Genomic DNA, 17,113 nt, shown 5'->3' on the forward strand with positions numbered 1-17,113 from the left:
TTAGAAATATCGTGTTAAATGAATAAAGTTATTGTTAATTGGATAGAGTTAGTAGGTCTGGATAAAGCAGTTCGCACAACGTTGATAAATCTTACATTGGAAACTATGAAACTACATTTGTACCTCATTACAACTTGCTTAATTACATGCCCGTGGCTATGCTGAAAACTATGTACGTACATGTTTAAACGATTTTCAGAAGGAGATTGTATTTATCCAATTTATATTTGTATCTTATATTTTATTGTTATAATACTTGGTTGTATTAAAAATTATTATTACGTTGATAGTCCTTACAATAGAAATGTAATATTATTAATTTGTTAAAAGAAAATGAGATTCATTAAACTAAAATATATGAAATTTCTCTTCAAATGGTTTACGAGTAATTTTGAGGAACAAAGGGAAAAAAGAAATTGTGAAGGATGATCCGCAAACAATATGATAAGCTGTGATCTTTCATTTTTAGACAGGATCATAATAAACCAAAATGACACGCTGAAACGTGCAATATTTAAAGACCATGCACAAGCAAAATTATTCAAAGCGATATATAAAAAAATTAAATCACAAGCAAACCTAGTGTTCTTTTTAAAACTTTAAATTTCAAACTTCACAAACGATTTATTAACAATTTACAAACGATATTCTGATAAATTGACGGTAAGTATCACTTATTAAAGACTTCCTCGTATAAACCAGAAGTTAAATTAATAAAATATTTACCTTGAAAACTAATTAAGAGATACGATGGAAGCTATACAAAATTACGTTCGTAAGACCAATGTTGATTGGTTTCAACGTAAAACGTATTATTAAAACTTTATTGCTAAAATGTTTCAATCATATTTGACATTGATAAAAGCAAAGCAAATTTTAGATCATTAATGCATTTCACTTTCTTGGCTCATAAAAAAGCACGCTTTTGCCCATCGATTTTTCACTTTAATGGTTCTAACACGAAAATAAAAATACCTATGTAATTACTAACTCGAATATCATGTAGTTGAAACGTAATTCGCATCCTGACAACTATGCTATAAAATAAACATTGTCGACATCAACGATGTTTCCATACAATCATATTACAAAGAGTCAAAGAAATAAAAGTAAATGTTATGAATACGACATGTACATTTAGACGTAGCACAGTGACAGTGTTTATTTTACGAAATAAAATATCCACATCTTAATAATTTATTCATTTTAATTTGCGAATAAATGTGCATTCTATTTTCCAATGCTTGACACAAATATTAGTTATTAATTATAGGCAGATAGCATATATGTATTTCAATTATCGTTATAATATTACTCTAATAAATCTTATTATTAATCTATATGATATATTTAATGTATCAAAAATTCTATTACTATCCAATAAAATTATCTTGTATCTGTCTTTTAGCAAAAAGTTTCTGACAAAAGTTCCTTCTAATATAATATTATCGATCCTGTTACGAAATAAATAGAGAAATACGAGATTGAAACTATTATGCACTTCTTGAGCAACCTGTAGAATACGAACCTACAATGCAATAACGTTCGGTTTATGTATTTCTTCCTCGAAGTAGCCATTCGATCAGTCCATAACCTTACATTTATTTGGTATAATAAAATCACATGATGGTGATTCGACTAGTCAAACCTCTCCCCCTCTACTTTACTACGATGCATCGCGGAATCTCCTTGGTAACCTTCCCATTGTTAACCTTACCATAGTCTTCGAAATTTTGTATTGTAATTTCGCCTTCATTTCAATCTTATATGTTGAGGAAATATTTTAAGAAAAACTTTAGTCTAACAATAGAATTGGGACGAAAAATTATATATATCAAATAACCATTCGTTCGTATTTTCATCAAACTTTGGAAATTCTTTTCATCAAACTTAAGAAACATTTTATCAACAAGATAAGACGATTCGATTGCGAACAACTCAAAGAAAATAGGACTAAGTAGACACATTACCCTGACTCTACAAAAGGATGTCAACTTCACCATATTCGCGCCGCAACGAGCCTAGTTTACGGATTCGCAAATACGATCAGCACACGGTTACTTTGACCTTCGTTCCTTGCACCCCTTTAATTCATAATGGTTCGCAGCGTGTACACAACATACACTGTCGCGCCAAATATTGGACGGTAACGGAAAAAGAAGGAACGACAAATTTCGGAGGTTATCGAGAAAAACAGGCAATGACAGATATTTATTTACCTTCGAATACGTCGAACAGCCGATGTACGCGGTACATGCGGACAAGGTTGCGATTCCGGTGGACAGTCACAGTTGCCAACCGCGGGTCGGGTACGACGAACCCTAATCAGTACCGGATGTACCGGACATGGCTGCACTTGACAACCGCACACGATCGTTTGCGGTCCACCGCGAGATTTTCGACCGCCTCCTCGTTTCGCGCGTTGGTCCACGTGCAGCTGACAAGGCTGCACAGGGCAACCACAGCGAGCTGTGGCACCGCGACGCCCGGCACCTTGTACACGTCTCCACACCCGCTCCATTCAACGACCGGCGTGCGACTAATAAATGCACGCCCCACACCACTCGACACTCTCGATTCGCTTCGGCTGTGTTCGGCCAACTTCGACTCGCAACGTCACCCCCATTTTTCCCTAACCCTCACCATCACTCATCGAGTCCTGACTCCTAGCGATGCGCGAGCACCAAACCTCCCCCTACACGATATAATTCTTCGATAAACACGTGGAATAAATTCAGCGTGTGTAACATATAATATCTTTTTTCAAAGTGTAAAGTGCAATGTTTCTTGACTGGTTTGGAGACGATTTTGGCTCATTTCGCGGACTGCTCGGTAAGATATTTTGTTTTTTGTATAAGAGCATTTTTGTATTATTTTGAAGTGTTAATCATAAAATAAATTGGTTGTGACGTATATGGGATAAATAGATTTATATTAATTGTATTTATGGGCAAATTGAATGAAAATGTAAAGATACGTTTTTGAATATTTCGAGTGTTTTCGGTTAATTTCGGTAAGATTCGATGTTCTATTGTTAATAGATAGTCAAATGTAATGAATAGAATGATACCAATATTTGCAAAAGTATTGCATGTTTTAAATTAGTAAATATTTTAAAGTAATTATAATAAGAAAAATAATACAAAATATGGTAGAATTAATTAATTAGTGCTAATTATTAGTACTAATTTTAATGTAAAAATAAATTATTTTGATGAAAATAATTCTATTACATATGTATATATAAAAAATTAATAATAATACCAAATACCAAATACCAAATATATATTACAATACATTTCTTAGCTATTAACGATTTGTATCCTTATAAATATTTATTTAAAGATTGATAACAAAGTAATTACATCAGCGATACATCAACCGGATCTTGTAGTACTTAACAAAGAAGCAGCAAATATTTGTTGCAAGATTCGAGGTATATCCTTGAGATCCATACAGACAAACGCACGTCCCGAGGCTATCTTCTTGGTTAAACTTAAAATTAAAAATATACATTTTTATCTGTAGTTTTTTACAAAGTATTCAAACATTTTACGAATATCAAACAATATACTTACTAAAAAGCTTGATCGCCTAAAGAACCAATAAATATAGCAAATGCATTAACATCTGCATTCGATGTAAGAATTTTTGTAAATAGCTCGGGACGAATACCATAACGTTCAAAATTGGCGTCCGACAGTACAACAACGATACATTCATCGGCGTCTTCTTTCGCTAGATTCGCGATCGCATGTTGAGTCGCCTCTAAAGTATTATCGCCAGACATGCAAAATTGTGAGTGTGCATGCATCGTCTAAAAAAAATTATATCGTTCGTAATACCGCACCTCACGTTTAATTGGAACAATGTTTTTTAACTACTATTACCTTTATTACTTCCAATCTACGCTTATTATTAGCCGGCGGTTGAGTATGCTTTACAAAAACAATATTATAGTCATCACCGGAATGGCCAACGATATCGTACTGAAACTTCCCTTCGTACCCACTAAACGCCTCCATTACCATAACACAAGCTTCCATTTCTCTATCAAGACGTCCATCATAACCATTAAACCTATACATGCTACCAGAAACGTCCACTACTAATTTTAAACGCTTCGGTTTTGTCGGAGGAGTGCCGAGCTCGGGTTCTTTCTCCGCCCTTCTTCGATAAATTGTTCTTTCCCCTGTTAATCCTTCGATTAATTTAGTATCGTCTAGCTCACCGGAAGTTTGGTGCCTGCACCATTGACGTTCTTTACTTTTTGCCTGTAGACTATCTGTAAAACGTAATTGAAGCATTCTAACTTTATTAACATAAAATAAATATTTCATAGTTATAAATTATTTCTTCCAAGCATAAATATTTAATTCGAATGACGCATTAAAGTTTGTCAGATATCTGATACATCCTTAATTAGTCTAGAAATGTATACTGATATAGCAATATGCGGATAATATTAACCTATTATAGTTCTTAACGCTTTAACTTGCTTCTGGACAGCGTCACTGAATTGGGAATAAAGATTATGATCATATTCGCTCATATTAATTTCTCTTAGTCGTTGCTGAAAGGCTTTAAGACCCATTTCTCTCGCTGCCTTTTTAATATGTTCTGGTACCGCGTTCTTTTCTTTGTCGCTAAGTTGATGCACCGTATGGCCAGCATCTAAGCGATAAGGTCCACCTTTTCCACCAAGACCAGCTGTGTCCCTTCCTGAAATTTTCATTGTATATTTTATATTGCATCATCGTTTGTTGTGTTTAGTACATCACACACCATACCTCCGGTTCCTCCTGCCCATGTATTGCCTCCAACGTGCGGTTCGTTTTTGTCATCGATTTTACCATGTTTTGGGCCACTAACATCCAAGCCAGAATACCTTTCTTTCGTCATTTGCAAATTTTCATTACCGTCTTCCAACATTCTTCTCCAAGCTCCAAGTGATTTTTCAATATTCGCTAGTGACGTCTCCCAAAGGCGAACGCAACCACCTTCATCTACCGTTACAAGATCCTGATTTGATTTAAGAGCAATATACAAGTTCTGCTTGTTTGGATACAAAAATTGAGTCATATGCGATACGGTGGATAGTCTAAAGATATAAATAATACGGTTAATAAGTACATATTTAATAATTATTGGACATTAAATTTAATCACATATACTTACTCTGGTACAGGTATATATCGTAGCTTCTGATTTACGATATCAACAATTTCTATATAAGCAACGACCCCTAAATTTGCTTTAGTGTTTGGAAGAATATCATTAGGAACTTCACGAGCTGTAACCGTTCTAATAATTTGCCCATTATCCATAAAAATAGGGGGCGCGGAGCTTCTGCTCTGTTTTGGTCTTGGCCAAGTATGTAGTTCGTTAAAACTATCTAGATCAGGAAATCCAACAGCAATAGTGGCATAGGTATTGTTAGATACTAGCAATCTATTTGGAGAATCTATTTTCTGTTTCAGTGCTATACTAAGTAGATTGCTGTTCAAGTTGCTGTCAGTGCAACTGAGAAATAAATCATTTTCAAAATTATTTTTACTAGATTCTTCTACTTCTTGTAAAACATTTGGACACGGTGACGATTCTACAGATTTCTTGAGAATATATTTGTTTTGATTTCTATCTTGAATCAACCACCTTTTTTCTGATGGAAGTAAAACTGATTCTATTTCAAACGGTAAATTCACTATATAGAAACACATGCGATTTAAATCGACCACTTCTATCTTGTTAGAATTATAGACATAGAAAACGATTTGATTATGGGATTTTATCAAATCCGTCTTCATTTTTCGGTGAAAACTTGTATTTCTCAAGGCATTTGATATTTTATCCGATGCCATATCGAAGAAAGATAATATTTCTACCTTCTGAACGAATCCTTCGCCTAAATTCACTATTAAAAGAACATTGCTCTGGAAACAAACATTTTGTACAATACGCTATAATAAAAAGAAATTCATTTGATATAAAAATTACTTACTGTTTCTTCGTAGACTAAAACGTTTTGATTTTTATCACTCGCCATTGTGAATCGAAGTCTATTGCTTCTTTCAGAATTTATTAATCCATGTAACGTAGTTTCCTGAACTTTATCTGATTCTTGAGTCATGCTATAGATCTTTAATGGATTCGTAGCAAGGACATTAATTACGTCATCTTTTCCATCGGCTTTTGTACCTTTAATAACTGACAGACCTGCGACTACGGCGGTGTCACTAATTGGAATGGTCCAATAACTTTGTAATTCAGTAAATAAAGCTGATCTGGCTTCAACGCGATCTAAAGATAAAATCTTTCGACTTAAACTTATCGGTGGTTTTAATTTAATATGTTTTTCCTGCACGCGTAGCACGTCCTGCTTATTAGAAAAATTCCAGGTAGCACTAATTTTGCTTTCCGGCAAAGATATTCTGCAAAGGAAAAGGAAAAATAAATATTAAACGTTGTATTCTTTCTATGCTTTATTCTTGTTCTAAATACGTGTATATTATTCAAAAATAAAAATACATATTAAACGTATAACTTTCATTTGCCCGAGGTAAAAACTATTCTAATGGAATTCTTTTTATTAAATATCTTACTCTTTCGCTAACGAAATATTAGTAGAACTTGTTCCAATGGGAATCCCATGTTCGTGTAATACAGATACTAAAGTATCAAAAGTTTCCTCGCTATATCGATCGAAATCGAATACATTTCGCACCACCTTAGATAACGGTTCTTGTGGGAATTTCTGAAAAAGTAAATAAAAAAAATCGCCAATGAACGAAACATCACAGATTGAATAAAGCTTTGGATCGAGGCTCACATAAATAATAAACAATGATAAAAGCTCACCTCTAAATGCTTTACAATATTAACAACTTCCCGAGTCGAATATGGATAAGAAACTAATCCTTGATCAGCCATATTTCGCAATTTTCCAAAAGCTTTTACCAATTTAAATATTATTTGTTCGTCTACATTCGGACCGTAACGTTTCAAAAGTTGAATTTCATTTTCAACGCTTGGATTATCGACCGTATGCGTACTGAATAGATCACCCAGTGCTCCAAAGAAATCATTTCCCAAGAATGGAAAACCGGGTCTGTTTGCTAATATTATCATTTTAAAATCTGGATGAAGCAGTATTTTATTCGAATTTTCTTCATCGGAACTTAGAGAAGATACTATGCGTCTTCCGTCTGATAATATCATTTCACCAGATTCGACTAAAGTCTGGAACCAGAAAGATCATAGAAAATGAAATTGTACGCATTAAATCTTAAGACTAATCTTAAGACTTTGAGAAAACTTATGATGGCATTAAAGTTCCGTAATCTTACTGGCTAAAGTTTCATAATTCAGGAACCATAATTTGGTGCAGCTATAAAGTGTCCGGGCGATAAAAAATGTACTATTTCTTAGTCTCCAAAATATTAAATATAGAAATTGAAAGATTAAATCTAAACATTGTTACAGAGATCGTCTAAATTAAATTATTCGGAAATTATAAACCAGATTCATTAGCTATACACGTCTCTTTTATGTGGGCTACTAATTTCTGTGGGATAACACATCCGATATAACTTAGTTTGCACGTACATACCTTTAAAATACACGTAACATGGGTTGGAGCTTTGTCTGCTTCATCAACGACGAGCACGTGTCCCAATTTAACAGCTTGCACGAGTGGCGAGTCTTCGTACACAACTTTTCCATCCCTAACCATTGGTTGAAGAGTTAAAGTTTGAACAGTAGTGTCCCTGTGTAGTTGTATATATTCACGCGGCCTATTTAGAAGTTGTAACAATCGATCGACGATTTTATTTTTGCCGACACCCTGGTTTCCAACTAGCAACAGATTCTGTCCCAAACTAAAGTCTTGCAGTAGATTCTCCAATAGCGCAACGTGTTGCGGCACGTCGTAAAATAAAACATCAGGTACTTTTGTCAAAGCTGTCGTGTTGTATCGTTCGGTAACCGTATTACCAATTTTTACCGTATTCCCATTAATTTGACACTTGATGTTCTGGTCTACCGTATTTTTCGTTGCAACGATATCTACGCTATTGCAGCAATCGTCCAGTGCTTGTTTCGCTATCGTTGGTAAGAAACGAGCCAGACAAGAGCGTTGCACTGCGCTATAAGCATCGTCAGTTTGGAACTTGTGCATCCTTTCTGCTATCCTCAGAAGCTGTCTCGTACTGAGAAAGCTAGCTAAGGACTGTAAAGTTGGATCGCTGGAGGATCGCAGTACGTGTGCCAATTCCAGAATGTTTAATAACGCCGTGGAAGGTTCTCCGTACTAAAAACAACGTAAGACATCATTTGGTATACATGGAAGCGTCTCTGTCAAATGTTAAAAGAAACGAACGAAAATGATAATAAATACCTTTGATCGAACGATATGAAGCTCCTCTGACTTGGTGAGCGGTCTCATCTCGTGGAAAAGGAACAAACTGAGCAGCTCTGAATTCAACCATTGCCTCGAAGACGTGTTAAGCATCGGTGATTCTGCTAAAGCTATAATTCGAAACGATGGATGAATACGCAGCACACCTGATTCTTGCAGTTCTGCGTCGGATTTATTGTACTTCTCCTTTATCTCGTCGTAACGATCTGCTCTGATGAGTCTTTTACCGTCGTGCAGCTGTAACTCTCGATCGTGAACCAATCTAAAAATGAATAAAACGAATAAAAGAACATTTGGAGAGCTTAAAATGTTTAAAGACAATGTACCTATGTACAATAGCTAGAGTGCTAGGATCGATTCTGTTAATTCCATCCAGTATAGCCAATTTTCCATGCAAAGCTGCATCGACTAGCGGCGAATTTTTCCAAATCGTATCACCATTGGACAATGTTGTCCGTTGCTGTATCAAGTCTCTAGATGTCATATCCTAAGAAGATATTTCAATTGTTTCAAATAAATTGCATGTTTATTTAAAATTAATTTAGAAATGTGTACGAATATGTGACACTTGCCTGATACAATACGATAGGCTCGACTTCGTACCCCAATAAATTAGCTAACGTTTGTACAGTTATTGATTTCCCACATCCTTTTGGACCGATCAAACAAATATCAGAAACAACATGCGATTCCAATAAACTTATCAATAAATTATTCTGATAACTCGTTTCTACGTATTTACTTTCTTGTGCTCTTTCATTAATCTTTTTCGTGCCACAAGGAACCTATTTAAAACATACGATTGAGATATGATGTGCAAATTTATAAATTCTTCTTTCTTAACAAGTCTACTCACGTTCAACCCTATTTCTCCAGAAGGATGCTTTATACTGACATTCACTGAATTGTCTCCTTCATTTTTCCTATCTACATTTACAAATTTTGAAATCGTACCGTCGTGCATTGATGGTTTCGGTATATTAAAAGTTTCGAGGATGCTTTCGACGGCCGATTGACCCTCCTTTGCCAAAAATAGCTTATACGGATAACATCTGTAAAATATATCGTACACCGACAGGTATGGACACTTATCCTGCGGTTTACACACAAATTAACAAATAATACATTAGGTAAATCAAAATTCAGAATAAAGAAGAATTTAGGATAAACAATTTACCAGTATAATAGCAACCGATGTCAAATTATCGAGAGGAAAATCCGGAAGACCTAAGGACACAGCCTCTTGTGTAACGAAAGCGTGCGAGCACGATAATAGTTGCTTTAATTTCACAATGTCAGCGTGCGTAACTAGATTTTTTAATGTGTTCAATTGCCCCTAAAAATTGCAAAAATGTTCAAACAAATTTCTCGAAAAATTCTCTAAATACTGTTTTAGCTTGATATTCTAATCAATTTTTTTCTTTTACATGATGTAAGAAAATTTGTTTAGACCTTTTCTTGCGTGTCAATGCTGACAATGAGTGTACGAAGCATACTGTTTACGATGACTTTAACTCTCAAACAGAAGTTAATAATTCACGCTGCTTCGAATACCTCATAGTGAGCAAAGTTATGGTTACACTACTTCCGCGAGGTATTCGCATTATTTCCATTTGCCAGAGAACCGCATATCCTGCATAATTGTGAACAAGTCCGCGTACGGAATGTTACACCACAATTTGTTTGAAACAGTCCACGCGAGTGATTAGCACCAAGAGAGCTTTCCAGTGCGCGCCAAGTACGATAATAACTACCACTCGGCACGAAACTCTCTAGATAGCTTACAGATTTCTATCGGAAAGTTTCAATTGGACTATATTCTCAGACCTATCGGTGCGATTATCGCGGTTTCCGGGAAAATACGATTGCTTTAACAATCCTCGGAATAGATCTAGCGAAAAAAGCTGAAACTACCTTGATATCAATTCAATTTCCATCAAACCTTTCTTATATCCCCATTTTCGTTAAGAACAAAGAAACAGCTATTGAAAGATTTCATTGTTGCTACTGTATTGATACTTAAAAAGTTTAGAGGATTTTAATTTTCAAAAATTTAAAAAGTACATACATGATAGATTACACGATTATTTTTTTTAAATACTTTGTATTAATTATCAATACCTTAAGATTTTGATATGTCAGAAACAACCATATAAACTTCCGTATATCGTACATTTTTGTATTGTTATTATGAACATTTACAAGTACCATAGAAACGGCCCGTTATGATCATAGAATGTCTACCTTATCATAGATTGTTTCTACTTGTTCGTAACGACATTAAAAGCAAATTCTCGTGATATTACATTGTATTAATTAGCGATTATTATATTAATTTTCGTAAAATTGTAACAAATGATATCACGAAAATGTTCCTTTAGTGGAGGGCAAATAGAAATAATCTACGTTAAGCAGCCATTCTATAGTCATACAGAATCATTTCTATGGTACTTGTAAACGTACGTAGAAAAATCAATTACTTTCTTACAAATGAAAAAGGTGGATATATTTCGAACGAATCGTTACCGAGTATGCGTTCATTACAAGGTTCTTTTTGCCTCTTTCGATAGAACTTAAAGTTTCTATTAATGAACACAGATCACGATTGCATGTTAAATTGCATTATTACTTGGCGTTTGATGTCACTTCTAATAACTCATGAAACGAATGCAATTTAAAGGAACTGCTGCAGTGTTGAATAACTGCAAACTTTTTTACAAAAGTTATATTCTGAGATAAGATCGACACTGTTCATTCCTTTGTAAATAACGATACATGTCTCTGATGTAAGTGACAAACTTTCGGAAACTTCTTAAAATACTCTGACCGATTATGACATCAATGTCTTGTTCGAAACTGCAATCACGCGATTTATAGCCTCCAATAAATCATTGAGGTTCAATGCAGAGTTCATAAATCATGTACTATTACACAATAATCGGCAGTTCTCTACCTTAACTATGTAAAATATTCAACCCTTACAAAAATGTCACAATTATGCAATATAAACCATACCATACCATGATTTATTATTCAATTATTCCCAATAATTTTCATCGTTCTTTTTAAACTAAATCTTTAAGACTACATCGCAAATATAGGTTTAAGAAAGAATCCTATAAATTCGTTTATGTAAATTCATAAATGGAGCATTGAGAATAAAATTAAATACATATGTAACTCGTTGAAACTAAGTATATATGTAATTTCAGCAAAGTAATTCGCTGTTAAAAAGAGACATGAGCACAGAATATTCAGTGCACAACTGATTTCATTATGTTACCCGAGTCTGATTTGGAAAAAATAAATTTCTCCACTTCTGTATGATTAATACAGTTTCTTGGAAGAAATTAATATTATAAAGTCACATTTAAAAGAAGTAGTGTTTTGCTCTCAACTTTTGAAATAACAATACCAACTTTCAACTAGGTACCAGGTACCAAAACTACTTTCAACCTACGTTAAACGGTTATGTTTTAAAGCAAAACAGATCTTTCACGTGTAAACTTATTGGTTCGTAAATAGCACTGCATAATGCATAATTTTAGAAGGTATTATTGGAAGCTCTGTCGTCTCGTCACGAAGAAACGCCCTAAGGTAGTTAAATACCCCTTAATTATATTTGACTTTTTATGTGACCCTTACCACGAATATTATTTACTTTGTCCAATTTGCAAACAATACTAAACGACGCTAAAGCGTGTAAGGTTCTTTGGTCGCGACGTCTCGTGCCGGCACCATTACCAACTGCTCCTTCACGCGCAGGATAATGGGTGTCGAATTGACTCTCGATAAAACCGGATTTATTCCGACGCCGCGACGTATTGAATTTTAGTAGGAAGTCGTGAACAGGGATGAAACAAGGATGATACACGGCGATGCACAAGTATTAACGAATAAAGGCCCGCTATATAAATGGGGAAACACATTTCCGCGAATAATCGAGCTAACGCGTAGAAATTAATTATCGTTGTACGTATCGAATGCAATTGATGTAACAAAATAATGCATTATAATCGAATAAATAAAAGTAATACGAGTGTTTATAAAAGAATTAAAAATAATTCAGTTATATGCTGTTAATAAGTATACGTATGAATAATGGATAATTACCTTTAGATGATGTAAGTACTTGTATTAAACTTGTTGGGATTTTTAATAAAATTCTATCACTACGAACAGTATATTATATCACTTATGATAAATGTTGTAATAGTTGATTAATTTATATAGTTTATAAGATTCCTGTTTAAGATAGTCTTGCAGCAAAAGATGATATTAATTTTAAGAAACATTATGTTATGGAGATCTGATGTAAATTAGACAGTTGCTAATATGCATGTAATGATATGACTGATTAAATACTGTTTTTAGTCATCTACCAATGATTCTTGCGAGGATGTGTGGAACTCTTTGCAAGCGAGACTCGGTATCACTACGTGTAACTTTAATCGGCTAGGAGGACACCATATCGCCGATGATGCTTTTTCTTTCATTTCATTTTTCGATTCATCTCCGTCAGACTTTGGAAACGCTTTTGCACTATTTAACTTTTCGTTCAATTCTTGAAACTGTTCCCTCGTATTCTTTATCTTGGGCAACCGACCTTGCGTCATTTTATTTTCTTCCTTTTTAAGGCGTTCTGAATTACGCTCTCTAGGTAATTTGTTGTTTCTCATCGTTATTCGTTCTCTATCTTCGAAAGGATCACGTTTCAAACGGGGAAGTCTCCTCTTGGTAGCACTCCATTTTTGTTCCTCCTCGTCAGATGGCCTTTCCGCAAAGTGGTCTTCAAAATCGTTCTTGAAATTTTGCGTTTTCCCAGACAAATCCAACCATTGGAGGACCCTTTCGAATAATGGGTTCCAAAAAGTATCGGATGTTGCCTCCGTTTGTCCACATTCTGTTATATTCAGTTTAAAATCTGGCTCCGACTCTGATGTTCTTCTTTCGCAAATGTCACTTTTAAGAATTTCTTTGTCGATGAAAAATACTGGGTCTTCTTTCATTGCTTTATGACAGCGATACTTCTTTTTAAATTTTCTATTATTATTTAGGATAGATTCTAAGATACTAGTATCGGACGTACTAGTCGAAATTCTGGAACAAGGAGGTGCTGATAGTTTGCGATATATCTGAGAAGTTTCTTTGGCTTCTGAAAGACCGTTGCTAACTACCATCTGCAAGTTTGTGAAACAATTGTTCAGTCGATCCAGCCTCGATTCCAACTGTTGATACTCCGTTGAGTAACTTTCATTCCTCGATACACGTGAACGTCGACGTGATTTGGAATGGATCAATGGATCATCGGGTGATAGGATCGCGTGTCGAATACCGTCCACCCAGATAGTACGAACGGATATTGGTCTTTCTGATGACGACCATATTGCTGGCATTGTTCAATTATAATTTACTTATTAACTTATTAATTTATCAATAATATACAAGAAAGAAATACATCAGAAATTCCAAATTATTTTTTAAAATTTAATTAATATATATAGTATTAACACGAGAAATTTGCATTAAATGATGTTACGTTTCTCTTTTACTTATATAATATTAATATTTTCTAATTTGCCATATTTCTTATTCTTATAATTTTTAGATACAAAAAGACGTTTTGTATTATCTTGTTTCTCAATCTTGTACGTATCTTGATTATTGATAATTCTTCCTATATTCAGTAACAACGCGTGTTGAACTTGTGATACGACCGAATTTCGACGTATTGACTCCCAGTTAAACAGGAGGACAAACAAGGTTCCACTGTTCTCGCGACACGCGATCTAAACTACGATGACTGTGACCATAGCGCAGCTACGAACAGTTTATATAGGAAGGAAACCGGCTCCGGAAGGGATGGCCGACTGGAGGGGTTTGTGCGACCTCCGCACCCCATACCTAACGATACGACGCTACATAAATCAAGCAAAACTTTAGCAAATTACACGCGCCACGATCTTCTCTGAGCCGCGCCAGTAATTACTGAGCGTTGTCACATAAAACCTATAACTCACGAACTTCTAAATCTCTATATTGCTAATAAGTACTATAAATATGTATACTCAGAAGGAGTTGCGTTGTATAATTTTATAATTTTATATATATATATAATTTTCACTGAACTTATTGAATAAATTATTTAATGTAAAAATTCTGCACAATATATTGCATAATGCACTTATTACGTTTTTTTGATGAGGTGAACAGTAATTTTATATTATAATTTAATCGTAAAATTCTTTTTATATCATTTTTAATATTAGTAAAATTATTTTAAGTGAAATTATGTAGGATACCTGATTTATTAATCAAACATACTCACTTCGAAACTTGGAGGTGGAATATGTCTGGCTTGAAACCTAGATCTAAGAGGAGGATCAAGCGGATGGCCAGGATATCTTGGTGCTGGCATACCCAGTGCAATAACTCTAAAGTCTTCGCTAACTCTAACTAGTCTCCAATTATCTAATTCCTCCTGGCTGTATGTCTAAAAAAGTACACATTTACTAAATCCATTAATCAGTAATAACAAATCAATGTACGTATACAGATATTAATACCTTGAGTAACTTATCATAACGTGTTGCAGGAACAAGAAATCTCCCATCCTCTAAATGCATTTCACGGTTTTCCAATAAATTATTCAGAACAGGAAGAACATTTCTTTCAGCTTTCTCTACACCTTCAATAATCAGAATCCTTCCATTTGTTGCAGCCCTTACAGCACTTTGATCATGATAATAAGCAGTGCCGCTTCTTATTTCTCTCCGCTGTTTTAGATCTGCTTCTGTTGTATCCCTTGAAAGTGCTATAAATTCTACTTCACGATCTGTGAATTCGAGAAAAGCAAGAGCTAATTTTCTACGTCTAGTCCCTGGACCTCCAATTAAAAAAATATCTTGAGATAAAACATCCTTTTGAAGCATCCATTTTAAATGCCTTAATGTAGATGCATCCTCATTTTGAATAGACAGATTTAACACTGTTTGCATAAAAATCACTGTTATAATGCTTTCCTTCAGGAACAAAATAAGTAATGTAAGGAAAATACATATTTAACTCACAGTATTTTCTAGGCACATACTCAGGCTTTTGTGGTGCTTTCACTGTTTTTGAAACTTGGCCAATACTAACAATCATATTATTATCTAAAGTTAAAATGAAATAATTAAACTACAGTGATATCGCCATATCACAAGTAATTGATCTTTCAATTTATTCTACCTGATTTGCAACGTGTAAATAATAAAAGGTTAGAACGAAATACTTTAGATCTCGTTAAAACTTTATGATTAGTTGACATGCGATGAAAATGACATAAAACGTATAACATTGTCTTATTTTAATTTATTTCACATTACAGTTTAAAAAGAATTATAGAAAAGATATTCTTCTTCGTAAAAATATATACGTATACTTATAACGGTATATATACATATGTATATAGATTATGACTGTATAATGAACTGATTACCGTGATCAAAGTTTGATACAAGTTGATACAAAAATGAATACAATAAAATACTTCATAATACTATTCTTCTCAATACTTTTATATTGTAATATATATTTCAAGTAAACAAGAAAGTTAAATGTCTTCATATAATACTTCTGTAAGGTTACATGATATAAATTCATACCAGTTTATATTACACAAAAAAGGAATTTGACAATAGTCTAATTAACTGGAAAAGTATGCTTTTGCTCGAGGAGGATTGTACTTAGAACACATGTTACAATTTGAATATTTATTATTTATTTCATAACTGTGTATTGCATAAGTCAAGAAGTAACATATCATTGATTTAATATATTTGTAGATATATAGCAAATAAGAAATGTAAGAAACAAAGAAATGTTTATATATTATGATATACCGTTTTTATTATTACACTGAGGAGTATTACAATAATTCTAAAAACTATGTTGACATTAACATATATATGTTATTGTTGCCTAATGTTTTAGCTCGACAAATTAGATGTATACAAAACAAACAATATTGCTGTAGTTTATGACTTCCAAAATATCTAAATATAAATAAACTTTGTACTTGATAATAAACACTTGCAAGCAGTGAATTTCAAATAAAAGTGATTATAAAATATTTGTGTCAAATAATTAAAGTATTAAATTGCGTTTCATTTCCTATTTCATTAAAGTTATATCGTCTGTTTGCTTGCAGATTAGTGTTTCTCTTAAGTGTCATTGTTCTGTATATTAAATCATAGCATTAAGTACTTTATGCACAATATAAAATTTAAATAAATAACTCTTAGATTAATATCTATACAGTATATCACATTAAAAGGTAGAAAGATCTACACTTCGATTCCTACATGTTATTCATTTAATACTATTTAGGCAATAAACTGGAAATATAAAGCAATTTCAGAAAAACAGCACCCTCATAATAAAGCAAATCTCGTGATAAGCCATGAAATTATATGTTTAGTTACCTATATTACTTGACATTTTTCAGTAACACTTTATAACAACTTGTATAATCAAAATATTTTATGCATTTCACAAGAAAAAATATTACCTATTCACCATCAAATTTGTGTTTGACAACATTGAATTTAAATGACCAGAAATATGCAATTAATAAATAATTTCAACACACACACATATATATATATATATTATATATATATATATATAAAATGTATAATATGATTAAATAAAATA

General features: G+C 33.5%; 2 protein-coding genes across 4 annotated transcripts in view; both read right to left on the bottom strand.

Moving 5' to 3' along the window:
• LOC100748169 overlaps positions 1-2,536 on the bottom strand; it is a 247,496-nt gene extending 244,960 nt beyond the window's left edge. The window contains exon 1 of the mRNA XM_003490246.4: positions 2,220-2,536. Coding sequence (XP_003490294.1) covers positions 2,220-2,521 — 302 coding nt within the window. The 5' untranslated portion in view covers positions 2,522-2,536. The remainder of the gene's footprint in view (positions 1-2,219) is intronic.
• A 773-nt stretch (positions 2,537-3,309) lies between these two features.
• On the bottom strand, positions 3,310-15,755 carry LOC100748647 (von Willebrand factor A domain-containing protein 8). Of its 3 annotated transcripts, XM_012386865.3 has the most exons (19): positions 15,647-15,755; positions 15,487-15,570; positions 14,983-15,404; positions 14,745-14,909; positions 9,594-9,752; positions 9,273-9,509; positions 8,989-9,201; positions 8,743-8,903; positions 8,396-8,678; positions 7,610-8,308; positions 6,859-7,239; positions 6,603-6,754; positions 6,002-6,431; positions 5,179-5,933; positions 4,791-5,101; positions 4,471-4,722; positions 3,891-4,285; positions 3,579-3,817; positions 3,310-3,495 (listed from the first exon to the last, which is right to left on the bottom strand). In XM_012386865.3, exons 1-19 carry the CDS (start codon positions 15,753-15,755, stop codon positions 3,378-3,380), a joined length of 5,565 nt encoding a protein of 1,854 aa, XP_012242288.1. In that variant the 3' UTR covers positions 3,310-3,377. The 3 variants fall into 3 exon arrangements, with proteins under 3 accessions (XP_012242288.1, XP_033177179.1, XP_024224077.1); XM_033321288.1 differs by lacking the exons at positions 14,745-14,909; positions 14,983-15,404; positions 15,487-15,570; positions 15,647-15,755 and adding an exon at positions 12,530-12,771 and having other exon boundaries at positions 9,273-9,468; XM_024368309.2 differs by lacking the exons at positions 14,745-14,909; positions 14,983-15,404; positions 15,487-15,570; positions 15,647-15,755 and adding an exon at positions 12,530-12,771.
• Positions 15,756-17,113: the final 1,358 nt, after the last annotated feature.

Source organism: Bombus impatiens, unplaced genomic scaffold (genome assembly GCF_000188095.3).
Source record: "Bombus impatiens unplaced genomic scaffold, BIMP_2.2 scf_0418, whole genome shotgun sequence".
NCBI lineage: Eukaryota > Metazoa > Arthropoda > Insecta > Hymenoptera > Apidae > Bombus > Bombus impatiens.

Bases quoted from the DNA above. Each gene is read 5' to 3' on its own strand.
- LOC100748647 (XM_012386865.3), bottom strand. From the start codon at position 15,755: ATGTTATACGTTTTATGTCATTTTCATCGCATGTCAACTAATCATAAA. The intron at 9,510-9,593 runs GTAAATTGTTTA...TGTAAACCGCAG, and splicing joins CATCGGTTGCTATTATACTG to GATAAGTGTCCATACCTGTC. The intron at 8,679-8,742 runs GTACATTGTCTT...ATTCATTTTTAG, and splicing joins ACTCTAGCTATTGTACATAG to ATTGGTTCACGATCGAGAGT.